General features: G+C 42.8%; 1 protein-coding gene across 10 annotated transcripts in view; it reads right to left on the bottom strand.

The window, feature by feature from the left end:
- IQCH (IQ motif containing H) overlaps positions 1–16,998 on the bottom strand; it is an 85,935-nt gene that overhangs the window by 6,979 nt on the left and 61,958 nt on the right. For 8 of the 10 annotated variants that reach the window (XM_088139218.1, XM_088139217.1, XM_088139221.1 and 5 more), the window contains 2 exons: positions 15,811–16,097; positions 2,119–2,286 (listed from right to left, as the gene is read on the bottom strand). In XM_088139218.1, coding sequence (XP_087995344.1) covers positions 2,119–2,286; positions 15,811–16,097 — 455 coding nt within the window. Of the gene's footprint in view, positions 1–2,118; positions 2,287–5,964; positions 9,333–15,810; positions 16,098–16,998 lie in introns of those variants that run through there. The other 2 variants (XM_088139226.1, XM_088139224.1) reach the window with 2 other exon arrangements.

Raw genomic sequence — 16,998 nt, 5'->3', positions numbered from 1 at the left:
ATCCTGTGGATGCAAACGCCAGCCTTCTGTCACCTGGCCCCAAATCTGCCATTCTCAAGTGCTATTTGTCGCATGAAACAGCACCCGGCACCCTGCTCCCTCCTGGCATGCTTGCGCTCCCCCGTGCCATCTCATGAGACGGGCGGGTGGGCGAGGGGTTGGGGCTGGCCGCCTCTCTGAAGAGCCCCCTTCTATCTGGGGCCAGCCGGCTAAAAGAGAGGTTTTCAAAACAGGTACCCCAAGTTTTGAGGAATCTGCTTCTGGCCGAAGACGGCGGCAAATAAAATAAACGAATGCTTGATAAAATAATCCAAATAGCAGTTTAACAAGCGTAAACTTGAATGTAGCAGCAATAACACCGAACTATTGTTTAAGCGCAGGCGTCGGTTTGATGAGGTGCTTATTTCAGCTACAAAGCAGACAAACACATGCATAATGAACTGCCGGATGAATTATTAATGTCTTGCTTATTTAGCCTCATCTGTCTCAAAGATAATGTATCCTAAGTATAATGAGTGATTGGTTTTGTACATAATTACAGTAGCGCCAGCATCTAGGAAATCTGCTCTCGCAAAGGAGATTTCTAAAAATAAAAACCATCACTCGTACTTGGTCACCGCTCCATTTTATCAAAATCAAAGCAAGCAGCCTGGTGAACACATAATAAATTCGCAAGGACAGAAGCATTATTAACATCGTAATTTCACATAAAGTGTTTTTACTTAATCATTCATTATAGATCATGCACTGTAAAAAGATTTGTCTCTGTTTGTTTCTTCTGGTTCTGTAAAAGATTGCTCTGACATGGTAGATCCCTTGTTTTACCCCAAATGCTTGGCTGAACACGCAGGACTAGAAAGAAGAAGAAGAAATGATGTGCTGATGGTGGTTTACAGGTCAGAAGTGACAAACACGCATTAATTTTGACAGACTTTAATTTAAAGAATTGCTACTTGATTACTTTCTGTTTCTAATGCCTCTAACTGGGACTAATCATATCTCATTTACTCCTCTTACTCCAGGTAGTAGCTTGAGAAGAATAGACCAAGAGCTCATTAATCTTGACATTTCAGAGCTTGGACACTTTGGAGAATGCACAAAATCCGGCTATAAAGCAGCTTCCCCATATCTGGCAACCTATACATGGGTTGACTACAATTCCCGGAATTCCCAGGCAAGATGGATCTCCAGTTAGCCATGGATCATACCATCCGGGAATTTTGAGAGCTGTAGTCCAAAAAATATGGAGCTTAGGGGGAAATATGGTAAACAAAGGGGTTCTATATCACTGTGACCACACACAGAAATGGAAGATTGTTTGCAGAGAAAGGCAGTTGTATTTCAGAGATCTCCAGCTTAATTATTCTGAGGGTTAATGGAAATTAAGTATCCGGTAAGTGATATTCACCAGGGTCCTTGCTGAACTTCAGAATGCCCTTCCTGATATAAGGTAAAGACCTGTGGAAGAAAACTAAGACCAGTTGCAGTTGGTCTGGCCTTGGCTCATGAATGATCAGCTAAAAGAAGACAGAGTTTGAAGAAAAGGCAGGTAAATAGTGAACCAAATATTCCAACCGATGCCGAAGACAGCCAGGAGACAATCTCATCTGCAAATATTTTCAGCCTCGGTTTTCTTGTGAAAACCAATATTGTTAGATGATGAGTTTGGATTTAAAATGCTTTCAAACGTTCATCAACAGCAAGACGTTTACAGAACCAGCTCAAGACGGTTTGCTGCCTAAGAGAAAACCTGGCAAAGGCCCTGCCTTCTGCTAAGAAGCAGAGGGCACAGTCCATCAAGATACTCCCTTAGGCCAGTTATACTAAACCTAACACAAAACATCAGCACAGCTTTGGGAAGCAACTGGTAATTTCCAAATGTGTTTCTAAACAATCGGTTAGTAAATTAAAACGTATTGTTCATTAACAGGTGGAAAAACTGGGGAAACTGATGGGGCCACCCTGTTACGTCCATAGTGCGGTGGGAGGATGGCCCACGATGGCTCAGGACAGCAGTGCATTAAACAATGGGGTAACCAACCCCGCTTTGGCCCCTAACTGCTTGTTTGTTGATTTATTAGTATATTTGTTTCATCATTTGAGAAGAACATCACTTACGGACTGGGGCTGTTTCTTCTGGAGACAGAGGCCGTGTGGTTTCTTTGGAGTGACTTGTACTTGGAAGCGGCTTGATTCACAATCTAAGGTCCCCTGTGTTACGTACAGCACGACCTGCGTCATGGCCAGGTGATCGCTGTAGTGCAGATCCAAGTCTACCGCCCAGACCTTGGGAGAGAAAGAGATCAGGTCCTCAGATAAAGACAACGAACAGTGAAGAACAGCTCCTCTTCTGGGCTGAGAAACAGACCTCTCGGCATGAACATAAGATAGCCTTACTTTATATTTGAGGAGCAAAAGAGCCACCAACAGTGAACTTACAGTATTGCTTTGAAACTGCTCAGACATTTGTAAACCTGTCTTATATTTAGCATCTGCCTATAATCTCAAATACAGTAATGCCTCCTCTTTGGAGCATGTAATTGTGCTCTTTTTAATACCTGCAATGCCAAAATGCCAAAAAATAAGTCAGTGAAAGCAACCAAAGTCAGGTCTCAGTGGTGTACCACTAACATCCCCTACAAGTACCTTGAGATATAAATATCCTAAGGTGCACATTGCCAATAATTAAACATGACTAGTTGGGGGATATGGGAATGGTACTTCAGTGCTTTGGAGGGTTGGCCGTTTGGACAACACAGACCTCATAGTCATGCCGCAGCACTACTGAAGCTAAGCAGGTGTGAGAGTGATGTACACTCTGGAAGCACAAACAAGAGGCCAGTGAAGACGCTTGCTGGACCTGCCAACGGTAGACTCATCAACCACAGACCGATGCACCTATGGGCAGAGGGGTGGGAGATAACCAGCCTATGGCAGACATCTGCAAGTTTAAAATGGTTCGGGGGTGAATACCTGAAGTTAAATTCTACAGATGCAGAGTGTGTAGAGCGTATCTGTGCTCAAAGAGGTAAGCACAGAGCATTAGTGCTGTAAACCAGCAACAGCGCATGAATGCTCAAGAAGGTACCTATTTATGAGTTCATCCACAGCCACCTTCATATTTTTAATGTAACCATGACATGCTGTATATCAAGTGACTGCAGCAAGTCATCTTCAGTTTCAGTTGTTATATCTAAAACATATTTATAGTCACATATTTGAAAGCTAGCTCATCCCAGAGAGAGCTTAGAAAACAAGCCATATATCAATTCTACAATTGGATAGGATTAGGAGCAGGCATAAAATAGACCAGGATCTTCAGGGGAACCACTTGTGCTCTGCAATAAATCACCAAATCTGTCGCAATTGAAACAAAATGACTCCACAACCCTATTCTAGTAGGATTGCTATAAAAAAAAGAGAGAAAAAGCTTGAAAAGTTAACTTTTTGTGTTCAAGAACTGTAAGCTTGTACAAATGAAGGTGCCTGGGCCGCACCTGCAAGTGAGCAGGGAACCCGTGCCTTCGTTCTGAGGGACATCTGCCCACCCTTTGCAATGACCCTCCCACGGCCTGGACATATACAGATTCTGGTCATGACGAAGATGGACCGCTTCCATATTTCTAAACAACAGTGCCCCAAACAGTTGGTAACTGAACCAACCAGAAGAATTATTCCTAAATGGTGCCTGGGATTTGGAACAAGTTTGAGTGTTGCAGACCAACTGGAAATGCTAACCAGAACTTTCTGCTTGCTTCTGACTGACCACAGGGTGCCAATCTTGCTGATCTTGGCTTACTCAATTAATCATGGTTGATGGTGCAATGTGTGAACCCAACCAACTAGATATGAATTCTAAAAAATAAGGAGCTTGTTAAAAGGAAGCTGATGGAGAAATTGAAGATTGTCAAATGTCTCCAAAACATTGGGGGAGAGAGAAGGATTTGAAATAATAATAGTTAAAAACTTGGTTAAAAAGTATATTTTGGATTACGATATGCACCTATAACTCAGGAATTGGCCAGCATAATTAAATAATAATAATGTATTATTAATAATATTTTATTAAACTTGTATGCCACCCAACTCTTAACGACTCTGGGTGGCTCACAACTGCTATATGCACATTATGCTAGGCCATGACACAATGATGGTTTATTAAATCACCCAGTTTCTCATAATATGTGAACCTATAATCATGGTTTACAACCCACACTGGAAAAGCATGTCAAAGGAAAAAGTCAAGTTTCCTCCAAAAACATCAGTTTTACCTAAGAAAATTAAAAAAAAAAAAAAAGAATGCAATCGCAGTGTTGGTATGACCTACTTACCCACAGTTATTTACTCATGGTTTATGCAAGTAACTCTGTTTCCTGGCCTTGCATGACACACTGAATTATAAATTAAGCACACTGCCTGTGTTTTCATGACATGTTGAGCTAAAAAGTACTTGGCTATGACTCAGTCTGCCATTGAACGCAGCCAAAGAGGGGGTCCAAACATGCTTCAAGATGAGACAACCAATACGCTCAGTGTAAGTGGCCACCATTTGGAAGTTGAGATGAAATTCAATATGGAAACTGGACAGGGGCTGGAGGAGGAGGAGGATTGGTCAGCCCATTCAAAACAAAACGAAAACTAGGGAAACTGTATCTGAATGGAGAAGGGATGGAGCCAGGAAGCAGGCTGACAATGTGGTGGTGAAGCTTGAAAATGGAAAAGTGAAAGAAATTGGTAGCATGGAGGAGATCTGATGTGCAAAGCCTTCCACTTCAGGCAGGCAGGAGGGGCTTTGTGTTTTTGGCCCAGCGAGAATATCGGCCAAGGCAGGAAGTGACAGCGAGGCGCAAGTGGCAGCTGAATGCCAGAAATCATGGTAGATATGGGCAAAACACAGATACTTGGGGGGAAGTGTTGGAAGAAGAACATATGGATATATGGGGAGATCCACAAGTAGTGCTGAAAACGGCATACAGGACCCCTGCCTTTTTACTCCTAGAGAACTGCAGCTTTGGGGAGGCATACGCCCACAGGTTTCTCACTCCCATGAGTGTCTCATCTGTGAATATTAGTCCTTTAAAAGCAAATCTTGCACAGAGTGACTTGAATAAGCCACTGAATGGTAAATGGCATCATTATAAGGCTATTAAGAGGTCAGACAGTCAAGGCCTCTTGCTAAACTGGAGCTAATTTCTGAATCATATTCACAAAATAATGCCCTTTTTATAACAGCAAATAAATCACGTCAGTAACAGTTGTTAATAATGAACTGCCAAGTATCTGTTGTGCTGTTAAATATCCTATTTGTCAACTTAAATATTTTCTACTACATGGAGAAAAAGAGAGATTGGATCTTCTTTTGGTACAGTTCAGTGGGAAGATTTCCCAGCTGTATTTTACAGTATTTCCTTCTTTAGAACTCATGTTCCAAATTTGCTCTATAGAGGCGCAAATCCTTCCCTGGCCCCCAAAACTGCCACTGAATTAAAACAAGAGAACGTACAGAAAACTGTGCTGAATCTAAATAAGGCCAACCTTGCCAGGATGGGTTGTCTAGATGCCCCTGGGAAGACCACAGCTGGATAACCCACAGAGGGTAATCCCAATTCAACATCCTCCTCTCATCTTCCCTATCGGCTGGTAGCCAGAGGCTTCTTGGTCCAGTACAGAATGGATCTTATTATTTTTGATGCTTGTCTCCTAATTATTCAAGCAGAGGTATCCCGTCTATCTCTGCTGCCCTCCTTCAGTGCTGCCCTCTGTTTTACAGGCCTCCTTGGCCTAGGGCTAGCTAGCACAGGGTTCCTCAACCTTGGCAGCTTTAAGACGGGTGGACTTCAACTCCCAGAATTCCCCAGCCAGCCTGGGGAAGGCTGGCTGGGGAATTCTGGGAGTTGAAGTCCACCCGTCTTAAAGCTGCCAAGGTTGAGGAACCCTGAGCTAGCAGGTCTGGGCTGAAAAAAAAAAAGATGATCTCTGGATGGCAGCAATGAGACACAGAAAAATTGAATTCTTTGCTGACATCTAGTGGAATTCAGATTATTGCAGTGCAAATCTGAGCTGCCTACACGAGCCCTCTCCCTCGCTGCCTCCAATAGTTTTCTAATCTGATCCAAGGACTGGGAGTTAACCGTGTTGGGCTCCAGAACATTCAAAGCAACATGGGGAGAAAACCAGAACTGCAGCTAAGGGGTTTCCCCCCTCAACTTTCTGAGACCTCGTGTTCATCCAGTCCTACCCGTTCCCTGGCAATGATCCGGTCTTCATGAAATATCAGTGCTCTTCTTCGTTTGCACCACACTCCATACCTGAAGCCAAACTCAAGTCTCTGATGGCCAGTGCAGAGCTGACTCTTTGGAAAAATCCAGTTCTGTCCTGAGGTAGGCAACCGTTTTTAGCTTGTGGCCTTCTTCCAATTATCAAAACTCTTTGAGTTTAACACTAATGTCTCCGTAGCTGCTTACTATTCCTGAGATTTTACTGATTGCATTCTAGGACTTCCTGGGATCTTGTATGAGATGCTGAAATCTTGTGAGACTTTATACAAGACTGAGAGTTTGGGGACTTAATTTTAATTTTCAAAAATTGCATTAAGTTGGCCCCATGGGCTTTGTGTCACCAACTCCAAGTGCAAGCAACATGAGATGCCAGAGGGCTCAAGTCAGTTTCAAGCTATTGGCTCCAACCATCCTGGCCACTCCTGCCTTCAGGCTGCTGTCACTCTAACCTAGAAAAAAATCTCAGCACACCATCAGTTCAGAGTTTTAAAATCGGGAAGACTTTGAAGACTGATTGCTAACTTGCCCTACAGCCGAACACTGTGCTCTTACTATGGGCAAAAGCATGGTATAGTGTGACACAACACCTCATTCTCTATGAGTTGCAGCATGAAAAATGCACAATATTGATAGTGCCCAGATCCTTGCACTCTGCAAAGCTAATTTGGCATCTTTCCCCAGATTGCATCACCCAACTAGATTAGTGTATCTAGTGACCTCTATTTCACCCCTTCCAACACCAACCCCTGGCTTTTGTAGAATTTTGGAATTGTATTTAATGGGCGGCATCATCAGGATTGTTCAGTGCGGTAATTTACACCTTGATTGCACTTCTCCATCTCCAGTGGAACAACTTTGGTGTGTCATTTCCTATTTGACTATTAAGTTGTGTTTCTTTTGAAAAAAAGTTTAATTACAAAAAGAAAAAGGCATCCATATCACAGGCTGTAAGATATTTGTGTTCGGAGGAAACTGCTTCTGATTATTTCACGGGATAGCGGTGAGGACTGCTGTGCCACCAAGCTTTCCAGGTGCATACAGCCAATCTCTCATCTGATTCATGATTCAGGGAGGAGAGTTTGTTTTCTGGCAGAAGCGAAACAAGCAATGCAGATTAAGCAGATGCAGCTGTACAACATGGAGAATTTAAATGCTCGATGCAGGTCACAGCAGCCTTGCTCCGACTGTCTTTCCCAAAGATCAGGTAAGACGGAGCGGCCTCTGTTCTGTTGTGAGAAGGAACAGTCTCAGGTCCTGGCTGTGGACACCTGGTGGGAAAACAAAGTTACAGCCCAGCAGCCGGGACCCCACTGTGAAATGCAGACGCCCGTGACTCCCACTTGCCAGCAAAAAAGGATGATCTTGTACCGCTGAGCCACAGAGTCCCAAGCAATGCTCTCGACCCATGATGTATCTGTGTCTTATGCCCACTAGGACCTTCATAAATCCAAACCACCATCAATAAATAAATCCTCTGGGATGTCGTAAATCCAAACCCATTTCCACTTGTTCTGCGCTTCTTGGGTGATACTCTTCGGAGAGCTCAAACTAGGTGGGCATGTGATGTAAAGGGAGAATGGAGAACAGGTTGAATGGAACTGATTGGCCTCTTGGTTAATGGAGACATTTTCTTCTCCGCAGGGGAAGGGGAATCCAGAGAGTTTTGCTGTTGATGTCCACCAAGCCTGCTATTGATCTCAGAATGCCTTAAGCAGAGAGCATTTCGGCTGAAATCATATTTCTCTCCCACCGCTACAGTCCCATAACTCTTCTCCTTAAGTCTTTGTGCTGGCATCCATCACCGCCTGGATCAGCTGCAGGCTCCTAAGCCTACATTTAAAGCTCTTCCTCCCTCCCTCTGCCCCAATTTCCTGTCTCACCATCTCATCCTCCATGTTTCTTCCTTCCTATGCCAAAGGCTCATCAATTTTCCCCATACCCCTTAAACACCTTCTCCACAGCCTGTTGTCAATCCTCATCCATACCTTTCTGCCATTACCATCTTCTGAGAGCTTTTTTCCACTACCCAGTCTAGCCTACAGCCCTGGACTTCCCTAATGGTTTCCCCTCCAAGTACTAACTGGGGACAACCCTGCTTAGCTTTTTAAATCAGCCAAGATCAGGAGTAAGGGATCCAAAGACGCAACTCTTGTATCACTGGCAGCAAATAGATCCTGCTGTCTCCACCCACTGCTTGAGCTGTGTAGACTGGGCAATCCCAACTAATATGGCACAGCATAGGAAGCCTCAATGGCGGGATTCTTCCACCTCACTCAGTAACAATGGGGCCAATGTCCTGAAATTCCCACTTGATGACGATGGAATGCAAAACATGCCTACAGATCCCATTATTATGATGATGGTTGGTCGCACGGTCAGCCAGATGTTTAAACTGGATTTGGCATTTTTGTCCATCTACTGACTCCTTTCCAAGGCCCTGGGATAGGCAGATGTTGTTTGATGGTGTTAAAGGTTTCGTTGCAGGATATAAGCTGTTCCAAGTAAAACTGCCTTTTGCATGATGGTGATTTTGTCAATGCCGAAGGTCTTCAAGTGGTGCTCCAGATGCTTTGGGATTGCACCCAAGGTGCCTATTACTATTGGTACTTTCTTTGCTTTCTTTTGCCATAGTCATTCTATTTTTATTTGCAGGTCTGTATTTTGTGATTTTCTCCACACTCTTCGTCTGGCTCCTCTGATGAGACCTGTTCAGTATGGCTGAACCTCTGGCAAAGCTCTCATCCTCCTCAGAGCACACAAACCCCACAACCACATCAAGGTAGTGCCTCACTGGGGTATTATTGTTGTTGTTGTTGGTTGCACAGTCAGCCAGATGTTTAGACTGGATTTAGCATTTTTATTCACCTATTGAATCCTTCCCAAGGACCTGGGATAGGCAGGTGTTGTTGTTTGATGGTGTTAAAGGTATCATCACAGGATGGAAGCTGCTGCTGCTGCTGCTGCTGCTGCTGCTGCTGCTGTTGTTGTTGTTGTTATTATTATTATTATTATTATTATTATTCCTTTGCAACACCCCACAACTCAGAAGGTACTCTATAAAATATAAATGTTGAGAGTGAATAAAGCCACAGTTACAGCATCATTCTTTACAGCTGCCATGAAAATGTTTCAGCTTTAAAATTTGAGAAGGGCTGGGAGCATAAATTCTTAAACAGTTACTAAATTATTGCTTTCCTTCACTCGGTTTAATTGTTTTTCTGCCTCCAATATTGACTTCTACATTATTATAAGGAGTGCACCTACTTTTGGAGGGTTTTTGCTTTTTAAAAAAGAGGCTAGATGATACAGTAAAAATGCCAATTAGTAAAATATTAATGCAAGTCAGTTAGAAGAAAGCGCTCTTTATTATGGTTAAAATTCACAATGGGACTGAATATTTTAGCTGGGATTACAGTTACAGTACCTGATTTGGCTGCCATCTAGTGGCGATCGGTGGAACTCCTGGATTGACCAAGCTCATTCTAGCCAAAACACATCACAGAAGGGTTCAACTATTGCTGTGAAAGGCCACCCGTGGAGATAAGACACATCATGACGGATTGCAGCCGCATCCAAACACGGATGTCCACTCTGGAGAAGTGTGGCTGGCGACAATGCAGAAATCAATGCCCTGCTGATGGCCAAAATATTTGGGGGGGGCAGAGGCATCTCATTCTGCTCTAATGTTAGTTGCTTCTGAGTAATTTATAGTTTACTTATGGTTTTAGTGTATTTTGTCTTAGTCTGTGCACACATCAAAGGGGAAAGGAAGTCTGTTACCTAATAGGACAACAGCATTTCTACCGCCAAAGAGAAACGTTGCCTCTTTTCCTGCTAGCAGTTGAAGCTGCTGTTATGAGAGCAGAAGCAAAAGGCGAAGCTGCACTCCGTCTTCTGGCTCCTCGTCCCCAAGTTTACTTTCTCCCACTGCCCGATTCTCTTTCTTTATTTGGGTGGAGAAAGGCGAAATGACCATCTCCTGGAAGCAGTGCAGCCCAAGGCCCATTTCCTACAAGCCATTCATTAAAAAGATCAATCCCAGAAGATAAGATTTCAGAGAAATGCTCTTTGAATAGTGTTGCATCAGAAAGTAACCATGATATATCACTGTTTGTCTCCCTGCCATTTCCACTCTCTAAAATATTCTTCTGGCAACCTGTGGTTTTTTCCCCCCCCCCCCCATTTCCTTGCAGGAGATTTAGTTAAGGGCAGTTTGAAAGTTCAAATAAATTACATCTGTTACTTCCCTTTTTCCAATTTTCTAGGGCAGTGTTCAAAGAATTCTAAGGCTGGGGGGAAAAAGAGGAAAAACTGTTGAGTTTCATTTCACAGGAGCCATATGATCCTGCTCTTTTTTCCTCGTGTTCAACAAGGTGTTTAGAGAGTTCTCTGTATTCATTCTACAGGCCCTGCAAATTATTAACTTTTGCGCACAGGAAATCATTGCAACTGTTCTGCAAGACAGGGATCTGTTTCTGAAGCTAAATAACTTGGCAGTCACTTTTGAAAAGTAGGAATTCAGATTTTCCAAAGTGAAAACTAAATGTTGCCTGAGATTCTGTCAACCCTTATTAAATGTTTGAGAAATCCTGGCCTTTCTAACATCCTTGCGCAATGAGTCTACCATATACTGTACGTATTTTCCCCCATGCTCTGCCAACCTCCCTCTAAAGGTCAGTGTGCAGAATATCCACCCACAGACCTACACAACACCTGTGAGAGAAGAGATGTGAGGTGTGTTTCTACAGCTCCTTCCCACAATCAGGATCTTTCCTCCATTCAGATTGCCAACTGGGAGATGGTTACAAACCGTGGCAAATACCTGAATATTGGATAGAGAGATACTGTGGGCAGAAATTAGAATCAGTTTGTGGGATGGTCTCTCCCCACATGAAGCCCACCGGTCCTGAGCAGGGCATTGGTTAGAGCAGTATTTGCTCTGAGATCTGTTAATTCCAAAGCACCTTCTCAAATGCCATCTTAGCACCAGTTATCTGGCAGTTCTTGGGTGGATTCCCCAAAAGCCTGAATAAAAGAGTACCTCGTACAAGCACTGCGAGATGGTATCCAGAACCTTTAATTGGCTTTAGGGCTAAGAGAGCCCTCGGCAGATTGTACTGGAAACCGTTAAATTCCCCCCATTATATAAAATCACCCGGGATATTTTGAGGTGTAGGATTTGAGGTGTAATGGAGGATTACATGTTTTACAAAATGTATTGTCTCACCAATAACTTGCATTACAATGTCTGTAGTCCCAACTTCTGCTTTTAATAGCATTTGTGGAAAATAAAGTGCTTATGAAACGAAGGCTTGAGAATACAGATCTTGACAAGCAGAAAAACACTCAGATAAAGGGCTTCCATTCCCTTTCTCAAATTAATTTGTGCAGTGTCTGCTTTAGAGTTTGATTTGCTTCGTTTTGCTTTGTGATGGTGGTTGCGTTGGGGAATCAAAACTTTCAGATTGCTTTAATCATTGCAGTGATGTGACAAAAGTCTTCGTGTACCTTACTCAACTCTTCTTAGCCAATTACATATCCCTTTCAACAGGCTATCTGGGTCATTTCTAAAACTGCTTGCTAAACTAATTAAAAGAAATTTTCCTACATGATCTGTATAGCATTTAATCAACGAAATAACAGATTGAAGAAGGTATTAAAGTAGTGTCAGGGAAATGTGGATAACTATTTTTCTCAGCTAAAGAATAATAGAGGATGTGTTTAGAAAAGAGTCTTTAAACCAGAAACAAAAGTATGTTAACATGCCAATCTGACACTGGGATCATTTTCTGAGTAGCATCATAATGTAAAATTTGTCCTTATTATGGTTATATTGGCAGAACAACAGACGAATGGAATTAGAAGACGCTGGATGTTATTTGTGAGGAAATGGCCAAAGCCACAGGCGTAGAGCGGCACCCTCAAGGAGCTGTGATATGTGCAGGACTCCTTCTACTGGGAGAAAAGGTGAAGCCCAGGTGTGGAAGAGTTCCAGTACCGCAGAGTTTGCCTTTTATTTCTAGCACTACGAACCACATCTAACAATCCAACGGCTCCTTTTCATGAGACGTTTAGTTTGCATCCTCTGGAAATTCTTTGTCTTCTGCAGATGGCTGCTTTTTTCCTTTCATCACCAGCCAACCTGTGGCTGAAAGGAAAGAACTACTACCTCCCCATAGAAATTAAGGAGTCCGATGATGGGCTTAAGGGTCCAGGAGCAATTCCCCTCAGTATTTGAGGAACTTCTCAGCAGGAAAGGGAGAATGGAAGACGCAGCTAGTGCCCAAGTGTGAATTTTACAACAGCTGAACTCTTCTTGATTTGATCCCACAAGTTAATGAAATGGGTTTTAACAACTGGAAAGTATGAGAGCAAAAAACACATTATGATCCGAGTCACAGAATTATCAGAATATTATAACTTGGGTAATTTTTCTTAGTTTTTTGAAGATCAATGTTTAATGTATATCTAGAATATAATCCATCAGTAAATGATGCTTCATTGATGGTCTTCAGGAAGAAAAAAGTTAGTTTATAGCTAATCAGAAAGGCACATGGCTTTGTTCTTAACAAAAGAATAATTTCTTGATATGGAAGGAGGAATCATTAAGATGCTTCAGCATCACTTGCAGTAATAATCAAGGTCAGTGCAATCTCTGAATGATGTAAGGTTATGAGCTTAAATTAGGTGTAGGGAGCTGGTACTAATGATTTTCCTACTTTAACATCACTATTTGGTTGCATCACAGGCTGTGCCCCTGCAGTGCTGTCCTCTATCTTGCAGTCCTAGTCCTGTCATTTGACCAGGAATTAAGCCAGCAGAAGTCACAAATAGGCTTTGGAGTCGGAGGAAATATTAATGTGGGGGAATGAATTGTCTTCAGAAGCTTCCTTGGGCATTCCACTGACCCAGAATCTCCTGTCTGAGGAAGCAAGGGTGCTCTCTGGAGACTCCAAACCAGGATAGAAATCTTCATTGTTACTACTATCACATCCCTTGGACATCACTTCTGTTCCTTCTGAGTTTTGCCTGGTAGTGACCACTGAAACTTCATATTCTGCCTCTCCACAGTTAATCAGGTAATTGGGCATATATCTTTCTTCCACGAGTTCAAGGTGACTTACATCACTCCTCATTTTTATCCTCAAGACATCCTGGGACGAGAAAGAGTATCTGGGCCAAAGTCACCATGGAATTTCCATGGCTGAGCATGGACTTCAACTGGGGTCTCCTCAAATTGTAGACCAACACCTTAACCACAACACCATGCTGACTCTGGTTGTGGACCATAACGATAAAGTTACTAGGCCAACTGCTTCTGATTGTTCTGAGGTTTGGCTGTGGTTTCTAAAAACTGACTTGTTCCTGCCCTGAATTGTGCAGTTTCTCTTTGGCCCCATTATATTGTCAACCAGCAGTTCTCCAGATCAGGAACCTGACCACTTAAGTCCTGATCCTCACTGACCACCAGCTCTGTTACTGAGATGAAGGTCAGTTCATGAAGTCTACATGTTCCCTTGGAGGTGAAACTAAATGTATTGTGTTGAAATATCTAGGGAGACAGAAATGACCATGTTACTCAAAGCAACGTGATAACAAGGCCATAATTGTAGTAAACAGCATTATGGCTCGTTTACTGAATATGAGTTGAGTTGCTGTTCACAATTTTTGAAAGCATGTACAATTGATCTATTATTTCTAGCAGGTAATTTTGGTCCATTTCATTCTGTTCCATTTTTTCTCTTTCAGAACCATGCCTACAATACCGACGGTATACAAATCAGAGCTAACTCAGGATATTATACAAACTTTCTTTGTATAATCTGAAACATAAAGTCCAAGATCTCTTTTACCAGTTGATCAGACAATTTCCATATAGCTCTTTCTTGACTGGCTCCTGAGTACTGCAAGAGAGGACAGCCACGGGGACCTCAAGAGTTATGGAGACTTGCCAAGAGAGTAAAGGAAGTTCTTCCCGCACAGCCCTGTCCTAGCAATTGACAATTCAGTGTTATTCCACTGAAAGTTGAAGAGCAAAACTGAAGTGAAGGAAACATGACATGTGGCTGGGCTTGTGGGCAGGAGTCACTGAGATTGCAGCATAAGTTCTTCCTCTGAAATCCTAGCCCCACGTGGGTGATCGATGGTTTCTGGAGAGGGACAGGAAAGGGAGTTTCCTTGAACTCTGAAGTTAGCTCTGAATTGTTTCACTGGTGGCACCCAAAATAATGGCAACTCCTAAACTAGCAGGCCATGTTTCATCCACCCCAAAACTGAAGGAGTATATCTCAGATCTATGAGCTACCAGCAAAAGTCTGGCCCATTTTGGGTCGCAGAAACATCTGGGTTTATGAAAAGATTCATACCAGTATGACAGTCTCTGGGATTTTAAGAGATTTAACTACTCTTTCACTGTACTGGTAACAGATGTTCAATGATATATTTAATTTTTAGGTTTAGCAAAACGACATCGATCATTGGTTATTTTCTGTAAAAGATAATTCCAGAAGGATGCCTAAGTGTACAGTAGTTCTGGAGAATTTATTTGAGCCTTTGAGCTAGTGATCTAAAATGGGAGCTGGGAAATTAGTGTAAGAGTGTTTGAACAAGTCTAATAGGATTTCTAGTTTGCCAAAAAAATAATGCTTTCAGAAGCACAATCTTTGGTGTAATCTCTCTCACACACAACAAGACAGATGGCATCATTAATTGCCTCTATATCTAATTAAGTTGGGGAAAAAAAACTCGGCTTAAGTAATGCTAAAGTTGTGGTACAAGCTGAGAAATGTAGGAAATTGCAAGGTAGAACAACTGGGTGGAAGAGAAAAGCCAAAAGGACCCGATGCGAACGAGGAAAGAACGGAGAAAGATTTATGCACTGAAGACAAAAGGGTGAAATCTTTGCTCTGCAGCCATTCCCTCTGTTCAGGGGAGGATGTGGCACAGAGGAGAGAAAGCGACCAAGCTGCTATTTTGTTGGGGTCATTGCCAGCATGGAGTTAAATGTTACATAACTGAACCTCTGCCAGAGTAAAATGGGAGGATCTGCCCCCAAATCAAAACAAATCTTGCTTCCTCTTATTTCCAAATGTTTTCTGTTTTCAAAGATGTGTAATAACTTGGCTAGACACAGAGGGGATTCCAGGATAGATTGACATGTAAACTTGGTCATTCCCTTGGGTCGATTTATTCTGCTGGTTTAAAACACAAATACTTCACCAGGAATCTACCAATCCGTTTTTAATACTCTCCTCCTAATGCTAAGGAATGGAAAACTGATTCTTAAATGACAAACGTAGCTTTTGCATTCACCCCTGGAGAAATTTAAACTAAGTATAATACTTCCTGAACCGTTAGGCTAAAATGGATGAGCATTTCTTCTGTATTTTCAACGCTACATATTTCTGAGGACCTGTGTTAATTAGGGTACTAATGAAAGAAAGTGCTTTGCTCCCCCAACCCCAGGAAATCAGTGATTCTGCAGTGCTTGCAAGAGTGCCAAAGGAACTGAAGCTTCACCTTTATGGCTCACCTGCTGTCTCATGGTCTGAGGGTGGATGAAAGTCACAAAGTCAATGGAGAAGTATCCAACCACTCCCCTGGATTTGCAGGCCTCTCCAATTTTAAAACACAGCAAGTTAAGGAGCTGGGGTTCAACCGAAGCCTGAGGAAGGGTAGTTCCCGAAGACCGCAAGGGACTGTCCGCGTGAAACTGGTCTCCGCAGGAAACCATCGTGACCTCCCCTGTGGGTTCAATTACCATGTCCACTGTGAGGTTGGTGATGCTATCTGAAGGCGGGAAGGCCTCTATGATTCCACCTAGTCAGAGAAACAAGATCTCCGTCAAGCCAAGAACAGCCTGCTCATTCGCTCCACAAATGTACCATCTACAAAAAGCACAAAAAGTCTATTTTTAAAACAACTGTTACAGCCTTATCTCAAGGAGAGTTTCCCAAAGTAAGTAAGTTCAATTCCATCACTACTGTAGAAGCTGCTCCTGGTTAAAAGGACACACTGACTGTGACTTTGCCTGGGCTTGTAAGTTTCCGTTTCTTTGGTGGCTGTGGTTATAGTAGGGGGGGAACTGGGTGTGGGCTGTACAACAGTAGGCTAAGTGACATTGGGGGTGTGAATTATAAAGAGGAATTTTCTTCCTCTTGCCTGATGCCACTGTTGAGTGGGTGGCCTCAGAAATCTAAAATGTAAGTAAATAAATTCATTTCTTGATGTAGGAAAATAGAAGAGGTTCTTATTTCCCCCTGCATGGAGAAAAGCACCCTGAAGGATGATATCTGCCCATATTCTCTCTTCCCCTTTCAGAGCAGAAGGACAGGGAAGGAGCAAAGTGAGGAGACAGCATCCAATGGTGGTAGGTGGGGGACACTCAGTATTAACAACACGAGTCCTGCAGGCATGAAATTCCCCTCCCTGGGTTATAAGGAAAGTAATTGGCTCCCTTCTGACACAATCTGAAAGTCATCTTTACTGTTACACACCCTTTGTGGGAGGGCTCTAATTTTCTGTATATAAGAACAACGATCAGATTGAGATAATCAGGAAGATATCCTGGAACAAACCCATTCACCACCTGCAACCTCCAGGGAGGGAAGAGTCCTTTGCTGTATATAAGGTGCTCGATACATGGAGCGTCTAATTCTTAAACATTATGACTGCAAAACTATGCTTGAAAACATCTTGTGTGGTCTCCAGAGGCCAGAGG

This window comes from Python bivittatus, unplaced genomic scaffold (assembly GCF_059951505.1).
Source record: "Python bivittatus isolate LINGU-HERP-01145 unplaced genomic scaffold, Pbiv_v1 ctg000210_np1212, whole genome shotgun sequence".
NCBI lineage: Eukaryota > Metazoa > Chordata > Lepidosauria > Squamata > Pythonidae > Python > Python bivittatus.
The sequence above is the reverse complement of the archived record's forward strand: the minus strand, read 5'-3'. Positions and strand labels throughout refer to the sequence as shown.